The sequence below is a fragment of the Talpa occidentalis genome, unplaced genomic scaffold (assembly GCF_014898055.3).
Source record: "Talpa occidentalis isolate TD23 unplaced genomic scaffold, MPIMG_talOcc4v2.1 talOcc4.3, whole genome shotgun sequence".
Lineage (NCBI taxonomy): Eukaryota > Metazoa > Chordata > Mammalia > Eulipotyphla > Talpidae > Talpa > Talpa occidentalis.
Genome location: NW_023603184.1, coordinates 121,037,127 through 121,061,255, shown reverse-complemented (window position 1 = coordinate 121,061,255; position 24,129 = coordinate 121,037,127). Strand labels below are relative to the sequence as shown.

Genomic DNA, 24,129 nt, shown 5'->3' with positions numbered 1-24,129 from the left:
GGTGAGAGAGTTTAATTTAGAAATATGATAAGACCTCACAAATTCAGGCTATTGTAGAAGAGAAAGATTGTATTCTGAGCAGGGGAAAGAAATTTCTGATAACAGCATACACTCTACCCACATAAATAAATACTGATATTGGAAGATAATACATATACTTTTCTATGCATTTCTATTTTCTATATTAAAAGAATATCCACATGTTAAATTACTCAATAATTTATTATAGCACAAAGGCTTTAGCCCAGCTCATGTCTGAATTTTCACAAATTCGGAATTTACATGATCTAAATCAATGAAGTCATGGGCACAAGAGTCTGCTGACTCTGGAGTCATTCTGTCAGATTCAGTCACTTAGTACTAGCAATTTGGGCAACTGATCAAATCTCAATTTTCCTGAGTTTTTTTGTCTGAGAAAATTCCTCATGGAATTTTCAAGGAGTATTAAGATTAGGTTAATAAAGTACTTCACATAGTGCCTAGCACAAAATACATACTTGGTATATGATACTTATTTTATCATAATTGCCAGATATAATATAGAAATTGACATTCTATTACTTTTTGAAAATACAGTAAAATTACCTGTCAGTGTTTGCATATTATAATTTTATCTGAGGAAATAATGTTTCACAAATATTCAAAAAAATGCATACCAGTTTTCAGAAATAAATTGATGGAAAGAATATATATATGTTTTGGACGGCTTTCATAGAGTTACATCATTAGAACAAAGCTCTTGGCATTGAACAAATTATGTGGAATGAATTTTTTCCATTTTTAATAATTTATCTTTGTGAAGCTTTTACTCAAAGGAGTATAAAAAATCTATTGGTATTTTAGAAAACATGAACATAAATGAGATTATGCTGCTTAATCTTTGGCATGCTTCAATTTTAATTAAAAAAACCCATTTTGCATTTGTGTACTTCTCAAAGCAATTGTAAAATGTCTCTTTTATCAGTTCTTTACAATATCTTTATAAAGTTTTTACAAATCATGTACCATCAATCTAATAGTAATCAAACACACCCATTAATGCTGTAAACTTTATTATTTGTCCCTTCTCCCAAATTATTCAGAAAGGACCAATGGTGGTTGGGAAACTCAGAAGAGCAAGATGGCTTGCAGCTGCTATGAACCGCCTGTGCTCAGATTCTAGCCAAAACCACCATTCCCTCCCCCTTAATTTCCTGTATTTAAAAAGTAATAGAGCCTCTGATATTACTGCCCCATAGTAAGGACATCAAATCAAAAGCTTGGCCTCAAATACTGAGCCTATTGCAGAGACACAATTATTCACTCTAGTGAATACTGATGAAAATTCCTTTTTGTGATAGATCTTCCCTTTCCTCACATTTAAAGCTGAATCAGTATTCCAGTCTCATATCAGCATAATTTAAAGCACTGTTAAGAATTGAAGGAATTACACGAAGGGAGGTTTTCCACAAAATTCCCACATTTCATTTTTCTCTTCTTATTCTGGGCTCACCTTTCTAGAATGGTGATGGTATGTTTAAAGCCAGTCCTAATGTGGGATAAGAAGGACAATTTGCTAATGGACAATTTGCTGCTGTCACCATCATCCTCTACCCCAATAATGAGGAAGACTGAATGACTTTTTCTGTAACTTGGGATGCTGAACACTATGTAACATGTCCGAGGGGGTCTGGCCTGCACCAGAACAGGCACTGACCTGCAGAGTCCCTGGGTCTCAAACCAATGGGACATGGGCCATATTTAACCTTCGGACAGGTCTCCCTTGATGGATACAGTGTAAAAATATTTGAACTTATTGTCACTTTTTAAAATTGAGAGATACTACCTAAAACTCCAAATTTGGGGATACTACCTAAAACTCCAAATTAGAAGATCCAAACTAATACTGGGTCCACATTTCCATATGGAAGCAGTGGGCTGGGGCTACTCTTTGGAGATTTTGAGAATTCTCTAGGTTCCACAGTCTTCTGCAGCACAGCTCCTATCTTTGCTTTATCAGCCTCATATTTTCGACATTTGCAACTTAGATTCAATGTAGTAGGTAAGTGTGAGATAGGGACCCCTGATCTGGAGTGTGAACTAGGGACTCCTAATCTACAGTATCAGTTAGAGATCTGAGATCTAGAGCTTGGAGTCCTTGACTTGAATGTGAATTTGGAGCACTTGAACTAGAGTGAGTTCGGGACCTTTAATCTAGAGTTCTGTAGGCTGGACATCAGGCCATGTTCTCTACAATAATCTTCCTAGAGAATTTTTAAATCAACAATGACTTCTCTCTGATGACAACTTCTTTTGAAACTATCAGAGTGAGACCACCAGCAGACAGGCTCATCTAATGTCTCCGTGTTTATTTTGTGTGAGGCACTGGCCTCATGTTTTATAGTTACTGTCAAAGCACCTTATTAAAACTATTGTTTGTTCTTGTCTCACATAGCTAAAGTAACTTGTTTCAAATCACCTGCCTATTAAAGGACATAGCCCAGGATTTGAACTTGGGTAGTTTGCTTCCAGAACCTAATGCTCTTAGGAAAAATAGTGCTTTGCCTCTCTTTCCACAGGGGAGCACCTCACTTAACAAAGCAACCAACAGTTATATACACTTACTACATGCTAAATACTTGGCAGGGGGTCTCCCTGGTGGCGCAGCCAGTTGAACACCGTGCTGTGAATCTGTCCAAAGCCTCTGCAGCAAGGGTTTAATTCCCGGCTGCCCAGGGAGATTCCCACATGGCACCACAGACCTCTCCTGCCTTGCCCGCTCCTCCCCTCAGCAGCGTGTTTCAGTCAGTCTGCCTGTTCTGCAACCTGCTCTGTCTCTGGTGAATCCTCTCACCCTCCTGCGCCTTTGACCTGTACCCCAGTTCTTGTATAAATAATATTTATTTATTAAATAAAATACTTGGAAGGAACAAATATTAATATATTTAATCCTCCAGACCTCCCTAAAGCATAGATTCTATTGTTATTCTCACATGGATGCAAAGCACATGGGTGCAAAATACCTTGCCAGGCTAGTGGCAGAGCGAGGACTTGGACCCAGGCAGCCTGTCCTACAGTTTGTTCTCTAAACCACTGTTCCTCGAGCATCTTGGAACTCTGTGAAATGAAGATGTTAATGTTACATCCAATTTTCGTTCAATTGGTCCTTCAATAAGTATTTAAATATTTAACCATAGTTGTCATGTCCACTGAGTGCTGCTTATCAAAAGACAGACTCCCAGATAGGAGGATGTGAACATTTGAGTCAATCGAATAATTAATGTAAAACACTGGGCCCTAAATACACATGATTTTTACATAAACTTATGTTATGTTTATTAATATTAATATTCATTAGTTGTGTAATTCCTCCTGAAACCCCCATCTGTGTGTGTATGTGCTTTATGCATTAACATTTCTTTTGCGTTGAGAGTGAAGACCATAACCTTACTTTCCTGAGAGTGCAAAAGTTGTAGATTAGCTCAGAAAAGCTGTACTTATTACACTAACACATCAGCACATCTTTAAAAATATATTCTGTATGTGACCAGAAGCCTCTCTAAGCACCAGTGTTATCCTATTATAATTAGTGATTATTTTTAAACTATTGCATAACACTGCTTTTGAAAACAGTAAAACAAAAGAATGGAGAGGACAATTTCATTATCATTAATTTGGGTCAATGGAGTGTAACATTGCATCTCATGGACAGGAAGGTGTGCCCTTTTCAATTCTTTTTCAGCCTTCTGATCAGTTTGAAGTTAGCATGTCTCTAGCACCTCTCTAACAGCTAATTTTCCTTTTCAACAAAGAGAAAACAGCATTACAGCTCAGGCTTTGACAGATAACAGTCTCTATCAATAGATAGCATCTGGCAAGTGCTTTCATTGTATTTATTTATACAGCAACTTTCTACTTATGGTAAGGGAATTCTGACTTCACAGTTATAAAAGAGACATACATTCTTTTTGAAATAAATTTAAAGTGAAAATTAAAAGAAAAATTTAAGAATAAGTATGTATAGGTGGTGCTTAAATATGATTAAAAAAAATTGTGAAAGAGTATTCAGTGACTTTAGCTTGCAAAATACCACTCCAGTGCAATATGCCCGTGGTTGAGAGGGGAGTTTGTTATAGGACAGGGAGAGGGGCAGCCCAAACCCCGCAAACCTGCCTATTCTAAATGGGTTCTGCCATCCGCCGCATCAACACAAAACATATGAGACTTTAATGAAAAGGAACTTTAATAAAACTAGGAAACAATACAGGAAAGGCAAAGAGTCTAGTTTCTAAATGAAGCACCCAAAGTTACCCGTCCCCTCGTGGGTAAAAGTCCATCCAAATGGGATTGGTCCAGAACAAGGCCCCAAAGCCTGCCACAAGTCTAAAGCATCTTCCAGTGGGGACCCACAGCAAAGGGTCACAAACAACCGGACAAGCCCGGAAGGAAAAGAGCAAAATCAACATCAAGATAAAAGCTGCCATTGTCACCTCCCCACGGGTCTCACCCACATCTGTGTCACCCAGTCCACGACCAAAAGACAAGCACAGTTTCTTCACGTGTCTCTAGGCTCCATCCTGCTTCCTTCCTTCCTCAGTCTCTTCTTCTGCTTCTCCTCTTCCTGCTCAGCTCCACCCTCCCTTGGGTGGGGCAGGGAACCTCCCCCTTTCCTGGGGACCACCCTGTTACAAGCTGAGGGTGGCCCCAATATGCGTTTATGGAAAAAGTGAGCGAGTATTGTGAGATCATTTTTTGTAAACGAAGGACTGACTCATTTGAGTACCAGATTTTTTGAGCTTGCTAGCCATTTGCATTTTGATTTTAAGTAGGACAAAAATCTCTTACTTCTAATCAACTGTCTTGCCACATTTCTTTATCATACATATATTTGTGTGTCTATGCCTCCTGTGGTGGCAATCTTCTCTCAAGTGGTGTGTGATCACATTAGATTAGTTTATTAATTCAGAGGCCAGCTAATGCCTCCAGGAGATCCTCCCCCATCCTCCCTTCACAAATGTATATATATTAAATCACATTTCTCTCTGTGTGTATTTTGAACTAAACAACTAAGAATTTATCCCTGTTAAATTTCTTTTTTTTAATTTTGATAAATTTATACCTAACCAAGAGCTCTTCGAATCCTCATTCTCTTAGCCAATGAATTTGCACCCACTTCTTTGCTATATAATTTACCATTTTTTATTGCCTATACAACATTGATTGTAAAACATACCATTACTTTATGTTCCACTAAGAGAGAAAAGAATTCACCAATTAAACTATGACTTACATTTATCACTTACTTTATTTTTTTACCTGGTAACAGCTCTTTTAGACATTTTTAACATAAGTTTTTCCTTATATTTCTCATAGATATATTAAAAAAGGAAAATTCTGTGAAGTAAAGATATTTCTAAAACTTCTTTACACTCAAGACCTGTTTTGTATCATGTTTAGACTAAGAGGCTTCGTGTGCCGTTTTACCACATAATATTCTCTTATGGGCTATCAAGAGTATTGGCAATGCTGCATTCTTAGAAGAATACTAGAGTTTTCTCCCTAGTATCTGATTCCCATTCCGCAAGCTTTCTTGGTATTGCTAGAGGTTACCAATGGAATGTTTTCAGACAGCAACCAGGTGCCTGAAGCCTCAAGCAGTCTGAATTGCCCAGTCATGCCTATGGAAAAATAACCAACTTCATGCAGGTAGAGATACCCCATCACTGGGCGTACAGTGGAGGTGAAATACCAGGGCACACCCCTTATTCTTGTATTAAATATTATAATTTACAAGACACCTTTCCACAAGGATGAAATATTCTTCTCTAGTCACATACTTATATTACCAGTCAATAGCCACGTTTATATTTTCCTTTGTCTGCCAAGTAAATAGCACTTTTTAAATAAGCTTTAAAATTTCACTAATGGGGCCTCCCCACTGGCACAGCGGGTTGAACGCGGCACTGTGAAGCTGTCAGCAGTCTATGCAGCGCAGGTTCAATTCTCGGCCAGCCAGGGAGCAACCCAATGGCGAGGCAGACCTCGCCTGTTGTGCCTGCTGCTCCCCTCAGCAGTGTATTCAGTCCGTCTGCCTGTTTGCTCCCACTCTGTCTCTGGTGAATCCACTTACCCTCCCACGCCTCTGGCCTGTACCCCAATTCTTGTATAAAAATAAAAATAAATCTTTAAAAAATAATAAAATTAAAAAATAAAATTTCACTAATGTTTCATTCTGCAATCTGTCTTGTTCTAGATAGTCATGTAAGACATCAGGGAATGCCTCAAAATTCTTTGTTTCTCTACCCTCTTTTTTTTGAGGAAGAACTCTTAGCATATGTTTTAACCAGTAAAACAGTGTCATTGTACTTAAAAAAAAAACTTTTGACATAAACATAAAACCTAAAACTGGAAAACTTTTAGAAAATTTGGATTTGGCAGTGGTTATTTTGGATATGACACTAAAAGCATAGGCAACAAAAGCACAAATAGATAAATGAAACTCAGTCAAATTTGAAAACTTCTATACAACAAAAGAACACAACAGAGTAGAAAATTAACCTATGAAATGGGAAACAATAGAATGTCAGAATATATAAGAATGTCTACCACACCAAAACAAAAAATCAACACAGTTTAAAAATAGAAAAGAGCCAGAATATTCCTCCAAAAATCATATACAAATGACCAACATACATATGAAAAGATGCTCAGCATCAATAATCACTAGGGAAATACAACTCAAAACCACAATGAGATATCATCATTAGGATGACAATTTAAAAAAAAATACAGAAAATAATAAGTGTTGATGATTGTAGAGAAATTCAAATACTGCACACTTGGTGAGAATGTAAAAGAATACAATCACATGGAAAACATTATGGCCATTTCTCGGATGATTAAAACTAGAATTTACCATATAATCCAGCAATCACACTTATGGAATATATACCCAAAATAATTGAAAGCAAGATTTCAAAGATTTAATTGCACATGCATGTTCATAGTGGCACTATTTTTTTTTGAAGATTTATTTTATTTATTTATGCATACAAGAATTGGAGTGTAGGCCAGAGGTGCAGGGAATAAGAATTCACCAAAGAAGAGCGGGAAGCAGAACAAGCAGATTGACAAAAATACATTGCCAAGGGGAACAGCGGTTGAGACAGGAGAGGTCTGCTACACCATGTGGGTTAGCTCCCTGACTGGGATGAAACTCAGGCTGTAGTGGTGATAACACTGAGACTTAACCTCTAGGTCACCAGGGAGGCCCATATTTCCAACTTTAAATAATGACTTAAGGAAAATGTTAAGCATAGAATGAGAAATAAGATAGGTTCCTTGTCCTTAAGAAATTCTCAGTCTAACAGCAGAGATAAAAGTGTGAATAAATAGCTATAGTACAGTCTTATAAGGGAACTAGCAGAATGCACAGCATAGGGGAAGAAATTATTAACTTAGGTTTGGGAAGCAGGGAAAAAAACGAAACCCTTGTGGCATGAAACAACATTCAGGAACCCCAGGTAGCTCAGAAGTGTGAAAACATGACATACCAAGGAAAGGATGGCAAGAGAGAAGATTAAATAAGTAAGGAGAAGTGAGACTATGAAGGTTCTTTTGTATCAGCTAATGCATTCCCACATCTACACTAAGTAAATGAGATCCATTTAAAGACTTCAATTTTCTTTAAACGTTTATAGGATTAGTATGTAGTTCTAAAAAAAAAATGTCAGTTTTCACTCAGGGAGAGGGAGAGAGCAGAAAATACGGCTGGAGGAGGTAAAGGGTGGTGGGAAAACTATGGTGACCTTAACTGGGGGCAGAAACCGTGTAATATGAAAAAATAAGCAAGTATGTGTAAAAAGACAAAATAAAATATATTTTAAATAATTCATTTCTAAGCGTTAAAATTATTCTACTTGAGAATTTTTCAGTTCCTTTGTTTGGAAATTAGTGGTGGTAGTAATAAAAACAAAAAAATAGAATCAAATGAATAACGAGTGACTACTACACAACCAGGCAGAACTGGGTCATTTTACAGTAAAATCCAGCTGTTTCTTCACAGTCCGGAATCACTAGTTTCCTTTCTATTCAGGACGATGAAGAAAACATTGTGAATAGGTTAGTTTAAATCTAAAGGAGGATGAACATTTGAAGAAATGGATTAATCCTAATTTATATAACTTTTCTACCACGAGCCTTATTTTGCATTTGAGAAGTTGGCATGGATACCCACTGATGGTGGATTTCTGTTCCATTGTATGGATATTAAAGTAAGAGGAGATGGGGATTTCCTCTGACCTCTCTTCCTTGTCTGCTTCCTAACCTCTTTCCTGTGTTCAGGCAATTAGCAGCAGTTCTTTGCCAGACAACACTGAGCACACTGATAGAAGGCCAGCAGCCAGCACCGCCCCATACCTGAAATTAATTTCATATGTTTTGTTATTCAAGAGATAATCAACCTGCAGGTATATATGTAGATATAGAGTCCATTAAGTCTAAGAATTTTTGGATCTCTTTACTTTTTCAAATCTTTTACACATTTATGTAAGTTCCATAAAAAACCATATTTTTAGTTTCCTGAGGCAACCTAAAATAACACTTTTGAAGTCAACTGAAATAAGGAAGCACTGAGCAATTCTTGCTTAACAAACGCCATTTCTTCCAATTTTCTTAGATTTGGATGAATTTTACCTTTAAGAAATTATTGATATGCTATATTCAGAATCATAAAAACAGTGAACTTAATCAAGTTCATAATGCTTCTCTTATGTATGTCTTCAATATCTTATTAAAGGATGTATTCACTCAAATGAAAGTCTAAAAAATTAAGTGAAAAAAATTATGACATTTATTTCTACCTTAATAATGATATTCTTTTTTTTTTTTAAGATTTATTTTGTCTATTTATGCATATAAGAATTGGTATCCAGGCCAGAGGTGCAGGGGTGAGAGGATTCACCAGAGACAGAGTGGGGAGCGGAACAGGCGGATCTACTGAAATATACTGCTGAGGGGAGCAGCAGACAAAACAGGAGAGGTCTGCTGCCCCACATGGGTCAGCTCCCTGGCCAAGATTGAACTCATGTCTCAGTGGCTGGCGATAGCTTGATCGCAATGAGACTTTAACCCCTATGCCACTGGGGAGGTCCATTATTGATAATCTTACATACCCGCCAGTTCGTAAGGTCACTTGTTTTTTCCTGACATGAATTTCAAAAAACACATAGTACATTTTAGTGTAACACTGAGATTAAATCACATGAATATGTTTCCTATTCATTTGTAGAAATTATGCAGAATTCAATTTTGTCAATGTATAAATTTATCTTTGCCTTTGATATTTCAGCTTCATCAAACCCAGAAGTCATCAAAATAAATTCAGTTCTGGATATAGTTACAAAAGTGGAAGACTACTATCTTAAAGGATATGTTGTCGGGGCTATTCATCCTGTTATACAGCCCACGGGCCAGCGCAAACATCTACCTGCAAGTCACCTATATAGGGTGGTGCTGTCACGCTTGAAATTAAGGTAAGCCTGAACCTCAAGAAAGCAGTTGTGATGAGAAGCTGTTAAGATGGACAATTTTCTTTGGCTATAGGAAAATAAAGTTTGAAGAAAGTGATGGAGAATAAAGAATAAATAGGGATTTTGGTTTTGCTGGCACATTTTCCATCAACTGGGCCTAGACTGAGAGAAGGAAACTTAAAATTCCTCATTGATTTTAGCCCCTTGTAGACAAATAAGTCCTAGGTGAGGATGTCAGAAAAAGACTCAAGAAGCACCTGTAGCAACGTCAGTGGGTGACTGGGGTAGCTACTAGGTACAAGTACCATCCTGGACTAAAAGAGCTGACTAGACCAATAAAAGACCACAGTCACTGTGCTTTTATTGCGCTGTTCTCTAGATAGTGGCAACAGAAACTATCTCTACCTTCCAAAATTTCTACAATGACTAATTAAATCTTTTATGACAGAAAAGACCTACTATGCCATATTTTCACAAATTGAATATACCTCTTAACTTTTTCCAATTTTTAGTTTAGTTTATTTTTTCTTTTACATACTGCTTTCCTAAACAATACTCTAGCCATTTTTGCCAGCCTAGCTCGTGAGTTTGATAGTTTTCAAAATGCTATTGCTCCTTCCAGTGAAGAATGGTAATAAACAGACCAGTGTCTTAGGTTAACATTAAAATTTTCACACAATTCTTTAATTATGTCAAATTATCTCAGAGACCCTGCAGAGTAAAACTGTGTTTTGTCTTTATAGTGATGGAAGAATAGCAAGGAGAAAAAATGGGAAAAAAAGAAAAAAGGAAAAAGGACATCTATTTGCATTTTGAATTAGATTTTTTTTTACTTGTGCTTTTGTACAATGAGGTATAGCAGTGATCTAAAATGATTTCTCATAACTTTATTCGAACATCAGACATGAAGTTTTTCTTCCACATTAAATTAGAAGTTAGAGGTTTAAATGAAGAAAATTTAAATTAGTAGCAAGTGATTGTATTTGTCTGATATTTTTACTTAAGCTTGAAAAAACAAAAATGATTGCTTTGACCTTATTTGTGAGTTGCTCATTCATATTCACATAAATATTTTAGCTGAATATCAGCGATTGGCTCCCAACTGTGAACATATTTTCTGTTACAGCCAGAAGCATTCAGCAGCACCCAGTGGACAAAGACGCCCAAGGCTTGTGATTGAGGAATGTCCTCTAACTTATGAAACACAAGCAAATGACATAGCAAAGGAATTGATAGAAAAGGTAATAAATATACACATTTTTTTCATGGGATATTGAGAAATATTTGGTATTTCTTCATTAATTTCTTTTCTTACTTAAAAAAACAAACAGGGAAGTGATAAGTGACTTATTCTACCAGAATTTAAAACATATTGAAGCACATGTACCAAAGTACACAGAGAGAAAACAGAATACGCAGGACAATGAAAAAAAGGAATGGAAATGCCGGAAAGAAATCAGTACACATATAAGAAATTTAATTACAAACGTGATGAAATAAAATGGGGAAAACACACTCACTACTAAATATATGCTGCTGGGAAGGTGGGTAACTATTCTGTAGAAAACAGACTTCACAAATTTCAGATGAGCAAAGAAGTACTTTTTTAAGTATAAAAAATTTGAAAGAAAATGTAAATGTCAACATATTCAATTATGTATAAAGTGTTTAAGTATATAACGTATATACTAGGAAAACTAAATTTAAAAAAAAGCATTAGGGAGCACATCTCAATAAACACAGCCTGGGGAGCTTCACTTTCAGAACATACAGGAAATTAATACAAACACATGAAGGTAATGTTCAGTCTTGAATGGACAAACAGAATATGGATAGCAAATATTAATGGTAACATAACTTATAAAGAGATATTGAAGGAAAGGTTTAAACCAATATTTTTTTAAAGATTTATCTATTTATGCATACAAGAGCTGGGGTACAGGCCAGAGATGGAACGGGTGAGAGGATTCACCAGAGACAGGGTGGGGAGCAGAACAGGCAGACTGACTGAAATACACTGCTGAGGGGAGCATCAGGTGAGACAGGCGAGGTCTGCTGTGCCATGTGGGTTGCTCCCTGGCCTGCTGGCGATAGAACTCGTGCTGCAGAGGCTGCGGATTGCTTCATAGCACGGTGCTTAACCCCTTGCGCCACCAGAGAGGCCCCTAAACTAATAATTTTTAAAGCAAATAAAATCTGAGAACTTTACTTCACCGGTGTTAACTGAAAAATTAAATCGAAAATACTAAATCCAGTATTGGCAGAGTTTTAAGAAAACATTCACATATTGCAAATGGCATTGTAATAAATTAGTACAGTGTTTCTGAATATCAACTTGGTAATAAGAATCATAAATACCATACCATTTTATTTTGTGGCACAGTGATTTCCTCTTTAGAAATCTATTCCAAAATTTTAACTGAAGAGGGAAAAAGTCAATTTTATTTAAGATATTTTATCAACAGTAAATATGAAGGGCCATATTCCCAATAGTTGGAAAACTGAGAAGGAAGCAATGGTCTATCAATACAGAGGAGTAATTTATGGGCAAGAAACATGACAGCCATATTAGCTGTCAAGATTGAAAAGTCTATACAACTAACTTAATGGAAAAATTCAATACTATATGCATATTGATAGTGTTGTTATTTCATCCGAGGAATAAAGTGTGCATTTATGTATTATTTCACTCGTTCACCCGTACTTCCATACAATGTATTGTAAATTGATGGAATTTTATAGTGAAGTTTTTAGTTGCAGTGACATACTTGTACAGTTTGAGTTTTATTTAAATATACATGGTCAATAACATAAGGTATTTCTTTTGAAGCAGGAAACTAGGACTTGTTCACCATTTTTATTGTTGTTTCCAAGTTTTAAATGACTATGTATGTAAAATTACCTGTGGTTTTTGTTCAGCCAGTTCTTGCTGCTAATCATATTTCCCATTTATGTATAAAGTCACCATCCAATAAGGTTTTTTAAGGATAGTCTTTGAAACTAGATTTTTATAAACAAGGTACACATACTGTTTACTACTACTATTCTGGGAAATTTCCAATTTTCTTCTGGGAATAAATCTACTCTAGAAAGTTTCTTTTGGAAACAAAAATATAAGTACTAATTTAGCACTAACGGATCACCATCACAGCCCTTGTTTTGCATTTTACTTCCTGGATACAGTTAAAGATCTATTTAAACAGGAAAGTATTGTTATTTCAGCAATTAGAGTAATGAGGGTATTTCATGAAAAGAAAAGCTTCAGGAAACATAGCACATAAAATATTTGAACAGTGCCCAGTTGTGAAAAGAGCAGCAGATAAATGGCAACTACTGTTTTTGAACAGTTGCTGTTTGAGTTGATTGTTGCACAGCTAGATTTTAAGTCAGGTTTTAACAATATACCAATGCTTGCTCTGTTTTTAAAACTAAGTTTACAGGGCTCCCTGGTGGTGCAGCAGGTTGAGCGCAGCGCTGTGAAGCTGTCCACAGCCTCTGCAGCGTGGGTTCGATTCCTGGCCCCTGGCCAGGGAGATTCCCACGTGGCAAGACAGACCTCTCCTGTCTCACCCGCTGCTCCCCTCAGCAGTGTCTGCAGTGTCTTCGGTCAGTCTTCCTGTTCTACTCCCGACTCTGTCTCTGGTGAAGCCTCTCATCCACCTGCGCCTCTGACCTGTACCCCAGCTCTTATATAAATAAAATAAATCTTTAAGGGCCTCCCAGTGGCGCAGCGGTTGAACGCTGGGTTGCGAAGCTGCCCGCAGCCTCTGCAGCGCTGGTTTGATCCCCAGCCACCGGCAAGGGTCCCACATGGCGCACAGACCTCTCCTGCTGCCTGCTGCTCCCCTCAGCAGTGTACTTTGTTGGTCTGCCTGTTCTGTTCCCCCACTCTGGCTCTGGTGAATTCTCACCCTCCCACACTTCTGACTGTACCCAGTGCTTGTATAAGTAAATAAAGAAATCTTTTTAAAAAATAAATAAATAAATCTTTAAATAAAATAAAACTAAGTTTACAAATGTTTTCCCCAAGATCGTCAAATAAAACTTTTTTAAATGCTGTTCTTCCAACTGAAAAAATGGGAAAGACATTACTATTCTATTTGTAACCAGGTGTTTCCAGATAAAACTTTCTAGTAATAGAAAATGCCTTCTACACTTTTTCACCCACAGCATCTAATAGGCCCTAGAAAAGTACTGATAATAAATTCACCCATTCTACCTGCAGAATATCATACCTCTTTATCACCTCCTTGCTTCTCCCAGGATACCAGATATAAAGGACAATTTGTGATTATTTTTAAGACTTCATGTATTGTTACAATCACTATATGTTCATTATAGGAGTAAACATCGTTGTATCAATCCTAGTCCTTTGTCATTCCTCCACACATTCAAGCCCTCTGTCTTTGCCTGGATCCCTCTCTTCTTCCACTGGAGCTGAATTATGCCCTCTGAGTGGGCATTGCTCCATAGTTTGCCCCCCTTCTTCCTGGCCATTTCCATCCCATTCCATTTCTGACTGAAGATGTTTATATCTGCAATCTCCATCATCACTCTTTTTCTCTCTCCCAGGTAACATTTAAAACATTTGAGTTAAATGTTTAAAACAGTGACCATATAAGAGATGTTGCCAATTCTTTGTTTTAATTTAATTAGTAATTAATTATTGAGAACCTATAGGCACAAAACATTGCAATACAAAAGACAAGTCCCTGCCCTCAAAAGAATCACCACTTTAACCCAGGAGAAAGACATAGACACATATAAAACAGAGCAATGAAGCAAAAGCAGAGAATGGGAAAAGTGCTGAACATGAAAATAAGCATTGTTAAGTTCTCAAATTATTTCTCTCTCACTGATATTATGTGATATGCTTCTGAACTTATTTCTTTAACTGATAGGATCAGATCTAATCATGTGTATTTGACCCACATAGGAAATAATAGCATCAAAATAAGCAGATCAGTTTCCTAAGAGCAGCACTCTGAATTGGGCTTACCTATCATATGCACACATTTGTCAGAATTAGTCTATTAACATTTTTCATTATTCACATCAAGCAAACAATGTGGGTTTTGCTTAAGTTAATGTCTCCTTTATTAATTAAGATGTGTTTGGTAATGTCATTTTTTAGAATTGCTTGAAATACTATTTAATTTTGTTTCAACTATAGAAACCATTGTTAATATGTCTATAGAAATCAGGCTATAGAATTAGTAGTTCTTCCCAAATAGTAACCTTTTAGAGAAAATAATTCCTGTTTTCATAATTATGACCATTTCAAGATGCCAAAATGATGATATGACATGAATCAGTGCTGTATTAGCAGGTAATAATTAGATTATGAATGGATCTTTAATTACTGACCAATTAACTCCTAATAGATTTTTTTCAATAAGCCCAAAGGCTAACTGACAACATAATCAATGTAAATGAAGTTTACATTTTGTTCTACCGCTTCTTTTTAAACCTCAGATTAATGTAGCCGCTAAAAAAGGAATGAAATTTGTTGGATTCCTATCACAGCATTATCCACCATTTAAATATTGCAATGGAACCAACCATGATGGAGATTTAGAATCAACACTACATGTGAAACACAGCTTAGAGGAAAACTATAAAAGTTGGAATGAAGGAACATTAAGTGGGCAATCATCTGAGAGTGGAATTGAGGAAGAACTTCATCATGAAAGTGGACAGTGTCAAATGGAACAAGATGGCAGCCCTAGTTCCTCTAAATCAAGAAAGGGAGAAGGTAATAGACAAGATGAATAGAAATAGAATATATTGCTAAGAATATTTTTGCAAAATGAGTTTTTGAAATTTTTTTATAAATAGGAGGCAAAGTAAATTGCTAAAGAGTATAAAGACTCAATAAATTACTTAAACTTATCTTGATTTTTTTCCAATTTTACAGCCAGAAATAAATTAGGACAGCTCTCAGTTGGTCATATATAATTCATATCATGTTCATATAACGAAATTTGGTGTTGAAAATAGGTTTCCATTTAGTCATTCACCAATTGCCTCATAAAATGGAAGCTGTACATATGTACTGAAAAAGTGGTCCAGTAAAGAAACTTGTTCTGATTTATGTTTCTCTGTATAGACAGTTTGAGAATTTTAGTTTTGGTCTTTCCCATTTCACATATGGTTTTCACCATTAAAGTTAATTGGTTTTCTTTGATCATCATTTAGAATACAAAAATAGCACATCATGAAACAATTAATTTAACAATAGTGCCTGCAACCTAAAATAACTTTAACAATAGTTTTGTTGTTCTTTGCCAACTAGTAAGTCCTCTCCAGAAATTGAGCATATTTTATCCATGAATTCTGGACTGCTAAATATTTTCTGATACCTTTTATGGCTTGCTTTAAAAAGCTCTACTAGAGGGCCTCCCTGGTGGTGCAAGGGGTTAAGCACTGCACTGTGAAGTAATCCACAGCCTCTGCAGCATGAGTTCGATCCCCGGCCGGCCAGGGAGCAACCCACATGGTGAAGCAGACCTCTCTTGTTTCGCCCGCCCGCTGCTCCCCTCAGCAGTGTATTCCAGTCAGTCTGCCTGTTCTGTTCCCCACTCTGTCTCTGAGGAGTCCTCTCACCCCCCACATCTCCGGCCTGTTCCCCAGCTCTTGATTGCATAAATAAATAAATCTTTAAAAAAAAAAAAAAAGCACTACTAGAGAAAAATCAAAGACCATGTATACCTTGGAGTTAAAGCTTTGGAGTCAGACTACCTCAATTTATTTTTTTAAAGGTTTACTTTATTTACTTATACATACAAGAGCTGGGGTGTAGGCCAGGAGTTGCGAGGTGGGGGCAGAGGAGGAGAGAGGATTCATTAGAGACAGAGTGGAGAGCAGAACAGGCAGATCCACTGAAATACACTGCTGAGGGGAGCAGCGGGCAAGACAGGAGAGATCTGCTGTGCCATGTGGGTCAGCAACCTGGTCAGGGATCAAACCCATGCTGCAGAGGCTGCAGATAGTTTCATGGTGCTGAGACTTAACCCCTTGTGCCACCAGGGAGGCCCCTCAATTTCTTTATTAAAGGGAGATTGTTGCAAGAAGTAGACTAGAGATGTTTACAAAGTGCTTAATACAGTGCCTGGCACAGAAGAAACTCTGTATTAAATTAACTGCTATTAACTGACCCCTTGATCAGCATTGGTGCTGCAATTATACACACTGGTGGCATCTGCTTTTCAGGGCTATGGTGTCATATACTCAACACTGATGCAGTGTCCATTCGACAACAGTGTCCTTAAGAATCAGGAACTTTTCCCAACTCGACATCTTACCCATCTTCACCACAACCACCATCACCATCTCCTTCTCCCCCATGCTCCCACCAATTCCCTAGCTTGGCAAACCACCCTAATGTTCCTGCAGCGTAAAAAAATTAGGACTAGAAGAGTGAACAAGAATTGTTGAACTTACGGTCACAGAGTCACTGTCTTCAACCTACTGCTACTCTTAAACTCCTTGCTCTTTCCCACCCTGACTTTGGTTAGATCAGGTATCTAGTTCCAGTCCTATAAGTTCCAAACCCAACATGCTACCTATTTAATTTAATCATCAACCTTGAAATAGCTCATAATTATGTTTTAAAAGATTTTTAAAAATCTTTTCAATAAAATTATAGTTTTCCCCTTTTCTCTTCCTTCTGAATGTCTACCCTCAGAGAATAAGTTTTACACAGTCTTCAATGTTTTTGATGATGAATCAACCTGCTGGACCTATCAGGAAGGCATCCTGTCAATGAAAGTAACAAGAAAAGGATCTGTCATTAGTACACTTGATGCTGATTGGCTGGAATTAACTACATTTTATTACAAGCAAGGCTTGTCTTTAATTGATTCTTTTGTATGCTGGGAAACTTCTAAAGGTAAGTTTCATATTCTGATCTATTGATAGGTAAAGAATTTAACTTTAAATCAGTGTTGGTGGAAATGTTTTAGACTCTCAAATTATATGGCTGAGAGGACAGATATTATTTCTAAGGAAATAGAGTCCTGTCATTAGCTTTAATCTAAAATTTTTTACCATCCTATGTGGTAGAATTATATAACGTAATGTTTACTGTTGCGTCGTAACTATCTGGAATAGACTAACACTGTGTAATAGGCAAGTAGAATTTTCCAAATAAGATGTACTACAACAGCCTAATCAGAAGGCTTATGATGGCATTTGGCAGTTAACATCAAAATATATCACACTATCCCAATTTGGGACAGTACCAACCATGTATTCTAGTCTGTACCTGACTCTAATTTGTATAGAAAAGTAATCTTTGGTTCAGAAAATAATATTGTCCTTATATTTATGTCTGCCTTCTCTTTCATCTTTAACATTCCTCTTTTAGTTGCAGTGGAGATGTACATATTCATATGAGTCACAAAATCAAAAACAAATAAAACTCTCCAAAAATGACTTTCTAGGAAAGGTGTTTTAGAAAGATCGGTTATATCTGAAACTCATATAATGTTGTATGTCCATTGCATCTCAGGTTTTTTTTTTTTTTTTTTTTAAAGAAATTAGTGATGAAAAAAGAGAGAAAAACTAAGGAGACTGGGAGGGAATGCATTAAAAAGAATGGAGACATGAAACCAGGATAATTAGGGAATCTGTTTCAGTAAAAAGGAAAGAATTAAAAAAACAAGTAAGATCTCAATATATTTCCTTATTCAGTCAGCCTAGTGATACTTTAATACAACTAAGGACTTTGAATGAATATTTTAAATTATCAGGAGTCATGTTCCAATAGCTGCCTTTAACTAGCAACCAAGATTCAAGATTAAGGGTCAAGCCCATTGTAGCTTCCTGCATGGTGCTGGCCGCATCACAGGCACTCCATACACACTTCTTATATTTTTTGATTGTTGGAAAATTCCCGCAAGGCGGTCTTTTATGGAAAGAGCAAAATCTGATGGGAAGGGCAGGAACTTCAGAATCAGACATTCATAAATCCTATGTCTTGGGCCTCCCTGGTGGTGTAGCAGGTTGAGTGCAGCAGGTTGAGCGCAGCGCTGTGAAGTTGTCCACAGCCTCTGCAGCGCGGGGTTGGATTCCTGGCCGGCCAGGGAGATTCCCACATGGCACGGGAGGCCTCTCCTGTCTCGCCTGCTGCTCCCCTCAGCAGTGTATTTCAGTCAGTCCAGTCTGCCTGTTCTGCTCACTGCTCTGTCTCTGGTGAATCCTCTCACCCTCCCGCACTTCTGGCCTGTACCCCAGCTATTGTATAAATAAAAAATAAATCTTTAAAAAAATAAAAATTAAAAAAATCCTATGTCTTTTATTTATTAGCCATTTTCTGGAGAAATTAGTTGAGCTCACTGACTCTCAGTTTCCTGAACAGGGGATAAAAATACTCCTACTTAATTGTTGTGAGAATTTAATGAGCTATAGTTTGTGAAAAGCAACTACCACAGGACCTTTTGTACAGTTGTTCATTATCTGGTGTTAGTTTTCTATCCTGCTACTTGTTTTGTGCAATTACAATGCTTTTAGTATGCATCACCTATTTAGAGGTGACTTAGACTTCTCCACCCCCCTCCCCTTTCTCTCTCCCATTTCTCCCACCTCTCCCTCTTTGGCTTGTGACTAGCTGCTGAAGGGAAAATACTCCTTTCATAATCACTTTCAGGCATCCCTGCCTTGGGCCTTGCCCGATGAAAATAAAATTAGCCACAGCAGTTGCCAGCCAGAGGCTCTGTGGGGCTTTTGTTCTTAAAGCCTCAGAAGCTATTTACAGAGCCTGGGGGGAGACTCCCTCCCTCTCAGCAGCTCTGGAATGTCTCATTAGACATTTTACATGGCAGGCCATTCCAAGCCCCTAACGAGCCACCATTGAGCCACTGTGGTCTGTGGGGTCTGGCAATTGGGTGTGTCACCAGGGACTTTCCTGGGAGTGCACAGAGAAGCTGCAGAAGGGAAATGGTGACAAATGCCTGTGTCACTGTGAGAAGCAAGTCAGAGGAAGCAGGGCTGAATTGGTGGCTTTGTTCTGGGATATTTGATGCCTGACATCTAAAGCACATGGGGACAATACGTATTTTGTTTCATCTTGCTTCCATCCTCTTCCAAAATATTGTCAGAAGTCAGCCCACCACAGGGAATAGAAGTACAAAACCATACATTGCTCAGAAATTTAAATATGTTATTCCACAAATCTCATCTTACTCCAGAAACAGAGAGGTAGAAAAAACTAGAGTTTTCTATTTCAACAGGGTCATGGTGGCACAGTCGTAAAGTGTAAAAGTATGAAATTTCTGTCCAATGCCATCTCACCCACTCTCAAAGTTCCTGCTTGGAAAAGCCCCATGAGAGGCCCCCCGAGGCCCTTCCTCTGTCCGTGATGGTTCTCACCACAGCAGCAGCGTTCCTTATTGTCTTTGCTGGGCCTGCTCCAAACCAACTTTCAACTGAATTCACCCACCTGGGGTTGTAGAGGTAAAAAACCTCTAAATGGGGTGCCTCCCTGTTGGCGCAAGGGGTTAAGTCTCAGCACTATGAAGCTATCCACAGCCACTGCAGCATGAGTTCCATCCGCCAGCCAGGGACATGACCCACTTGGCACAGTGGATCTCTCCTGTCTTACCCCCTGCTCCTCTCAGCAGTGTATTTCAGTCAATCCACCTGTTCTGCTCCCCACTCTGTCTCTGGTAAATCCTCTCACATACACCCTTCCCCCAACCCCGCCCCTCTGGCCTGCACTCCAGCTTTTGTATGCATAAATAAATAAATCTTTTAAAAATAATCAAAAAACCTCTAAATGGACCCAAGAGGCTTACCCAGTTGAGCTTTATTCTATCAGAAGGTGTAGAGACCCAGCAGACAGCTGACATGGGATAGATGAGCAGCTTTGGCAGCTGATACAAAACTCACACACACACCCTTGAGGTTCCCACACTGCACTAGCCTATAAATGTCCCCATTATCCACAGGGCATAGACTCTCCCTACCTTGAGCACACCAACATCTCAGGGCTACTGGAGTGCAGGCAGGCAGCAGGGCAGGTTCTCTATGGATCTGGGCAGATGGGTCTGGGAGAATCCTGAAGCCCTCGGTGGCTTTTTCAGTCTCTTAATGATCTTTCTACACCACTTGTAGTGTGGCAGCAGGCCTCCCAGCCCCTGGAGAATCTTTACTCTGGGCTCTGACGTTCTCTCGTGGTCTCCCCACCACCTCATCCTCTACGCCCTACGCCCCCCCCACTCTATGATGCCGCCCTTATATGCTCAGTCTCTCAGCTCAGGTGTGCCCACTTACACATGGCCACACCTTACTCCAGGTGTCCACCTCAGGCATGCGTATCCCAAGCCCATGGTCCCAAGCACCTCCTGTATTCAAGGCTGCAGGTGACAGTCACAGAGGCCGACGGCACAAAAGCCTGAGCAATCTTCATTTACCCAACAGTTACATTTTGATTTTTATGAATGCTCTCACACTTCACTTAATTTTTATCTTTTTACTCCTATAAAAAATGCTTGTGGGGCCTCCCCAGTGGTGCAGCGGTTGAGCGCTGGGTTGCAAAGCTGCCCGCAGCCTCTGCAGCGCAGGTTCGATCCCCAGCCGCTGGGCGAGGGTCCCACATGGTGCGCAGACCTCTCCTGCCGCCCGCTGCTCCCCTCAGCAGTGTACTTCGTCAGTCTGCCTACTCTGCTCTCCCCTCTGGCTCTGGTGAATTCTCTCACCCTCCCGTGCTTCTGTCTATACCCTGTGCTTGTATAAATAAATAAATCTTTTTAAAAAACAACAACAAAAAAAATGCTTGGGTGGCCTCAGTGTTAAGTCTCAGCACTATCATGCTATCACCGATGCAGCCTAAGTTGAATACTCGGCCAGGGAGAGCAGCAGACATCTCCTGTCTTGCCCTTTGCTCCCCTCAACAGTGCATTTCAGTGCATCTGCCTGTTCTGTTCCCCACTCTGTCTCTGCTGAATCCTTTTGCCCCCCCCCCCGCACCTCTGGTCTACACCCAGTTCTTCTATGTATAAATAAAATTTAAAAAATAATAATAATTGTGTAGAGCTGGCAATGTATCAGAATGAGAAGTGGGTAGTGTAATGACATTGAAATAGGCATTTATTCATTTCACATATTTGTATATGCCAAGACGCAGTCCATGCACTGGGTTTAAAATTGTGAAGAAAATGGACGTCTCCCCTCAACAGTCTAGCAGTAACAGGTATTAACATACATTTATATCTAATTTCAAAACTGACAAAGTGTTGTAATGTTACCCCCCAGGGAATGTCATGAGAGTAACAGGAAAGAACTTACTTAGAGGGTGGTCAGGATGTCCTGCCTCCCAAGGTAACAATCACACTGTGACTGGAAGGCTGGAAAGGAACAGGCACTCAAGAACCAGGTCAGGGGTAGACCATCTTAGACAGATGAAACATCTCCAAGCATACATAACCCTGCTACATGAAAGAGGAGCTGGGACAAGATCTTGGAGCAGTGTGTGAGAGAAAGCATGGCTCTGCACAGGTGGGAGAGATAATCAGTAGCTTCTCCTTGCAGAGGTTACATAATGCAACAAGAACTAACATCTGTTTCAACTCCATGCCAGCATCATCACAAGCACTTCACATTTATTAACTCATTTACTCCCCACATCAACCCCATGAGGAGGTATGATTTGCCCCCTTTTCCAGATAAAGAGACAGAGGCACGCGCAAAGAAGTTAAATAATGTGTGGGCACTTCACCAATATGCCATCCTTGCAAATTTGTATTTCAAGTACCTCACTGAAGATTTAAACAGGGAATCATCTTCACCTGATCTGCCATTTTGAAAGAAGCTCTCTGACCTCATTTTGGGAGGTAGGGCAAGAGTGGAAGTGGGGAGGCAGTTAAGAGGCAGTTGTCATGGTCTTAAGGCCACAATGGTAGAGATAGAGAAGCAGACAGACCGAGATTGATTTTGGAGAGAGATACACATTTTAGAGATGCCAAGAGCTCCATAGTTACCTCCTCTGCACTTCCCAGAGAAGGACCCATGCCTGGGTAGTTTAAAGCTAAGATGACTTGTGGACCCAAAATACTAAAATGAAGTGTTACCTTTCCTCACATTTACAGGAATGTCATCATAACTAGCTGAAAACAATGTGCAAAATCACATGTCCAGACAAGTAAATCATTCCCCGGGAAACCTTTAAGCTGGAGCTTCCAAACAGAGTCCACATCCCTCAGGTGTATGCAGCTTAGTGCCAGGGACATGCAGGTTCACAGCAGAAATCTCTTCCTCGAGTGTCAGTAGTGCTTTAATATTGGTGGAAGGGGTGAAGATGGGAGAGGGCAGAGAGAACATTACTCTTTCCATAACATAAATATATTTTAAAAGAATACAAAATTTGCATGGATTTTTAAGATGTAGCATTAGGTTTAAAAAAAAATTGATTGCAATGAATCACTTAAAAATACCTGGAGATCATCTTTCAAGTATACAAGTCTTTTTTCCTTTGCGAATGGTCTTATTTGGCTAAAAAGAAAAAAATTGAGAAGCAGTAGGTCAAGCCAGTCTTTGTAACTTTTTCTATTATGCATGGAAATGCATAGCTATCCAGACCATATGGAACATGGTAATGTTTCAGGGCTAATGGCTAAAGTGGATAGAGTTTCTGTGGGCAGGAGGGGGCGCCCTGGATCTTGGCACATCTGCAACCTGTTTGCATGCAAGTGGGCCACTGCACCCCAGTTGTGAATCTCTGGGCTACATAAGAGGTGACTCTTTGCAGGTAATTACTAAAAAATTGTTCAGAATTATCACCTCACCCCCCCATTCCTGGACACAAACGGTCACTTCCCCATGAGACAATACTTGCCATGCTTCCTAGCTGCACTTCTTAGGCAAAATTTCTCAGGAAATATAAGTGTTCCCTTCCAGTGCAGGTGTCAATCTTCTGTGGCTCTGGGAATTGTCATGGGCCCTAAAAAAAGCAGCCAGGGAGCCTGAGGAGCTCTCAAAGTGAGAAGAATGGTCTTTTGTTTTTAACTGAAGTGTAGCATGCTTATAGTAGTGTGCATGAATCTTATGTGAACAGCTGAATAGAACACGTGTTCAAAATACAGAACATTTCCTTATATGTCCATTACATCTCAATAAAACTGGAAAAATATCTCAGTTATATCTCAACAAAGCTGGGGGAGAGGGAAAAGTACAAAAACAAAACAAAGATATAGAACATTTCCCATATTCCAAAAGACCTTTTTATGACCCTTGCCAGTCACTGTCTTCCCACTCAGAATTATCTGACTTTCAGCACTATAGATTAATGTTGCCTGCTTGTGATCTTCAGTTCAAGTATACAGAATTTAGTCTTTGGTATCTGGCTTCTTTGCTCAACATACTATCACTGAAATTCTTCATGGTTTTTTTCTTTGTGTAATATGTTATTGCATTGTGTGACTCTACCACATTTTTTAATTTTTTATTTATTTATTTATATATATTTTACATCATTGTTCATTTTTAAACAAAGTTTGCTTCCCCCCCCACCCCACCTCAGGTGTAGTCCCCATAGAATTTCCTCCAGCAATTCACCCATGCACCATCACGACAGTCCCCCGTGCTCCTCCCTTCTTCTGATCCCTCTTCCTCCCCCTCCCTT

At 38.7% G+C, this 24,129-nt stretch overlaps 1 protein-coding gene across 3 annotated transcripts in view; it reads left to right on the top strand.

Moving 5' to 3' along the window:
• Window positions 1-24,129, top strand: part of RFTN2 (raftlin family member 2) — a 50,268-nt gene that overhangs the window by 8,751 nt on the left and 17,388 nt on the right. For all 3 annotated transcript variants that reach the window (XR_008553627.1, XM_037523770.2, XM_054699968.1), the window contains 4 exons: window positions 9,329-9,512; window positions 10,636-10,750; window positions 14,985-15,264; window positions 17,197-17,400. Coding sequence is in view for 2 of the 3 variants with exons in the window: in XM_037523770.2 (XP_037379667.1) it covers window positions 9,329-9,512; window positions 10,636-10,750; window positions 14,985-15,264; window positions 17,197-17,400 (783 nt within the window). In the remaining variant the exon portion in view is untranslated. The remainder of the gene's footprint in view (window positions 1-9,328; window positions 9,513-10,635; window positions 10,751-14,984; window positions 15,265-17,196; window positions 17,401-24,129) is intronic.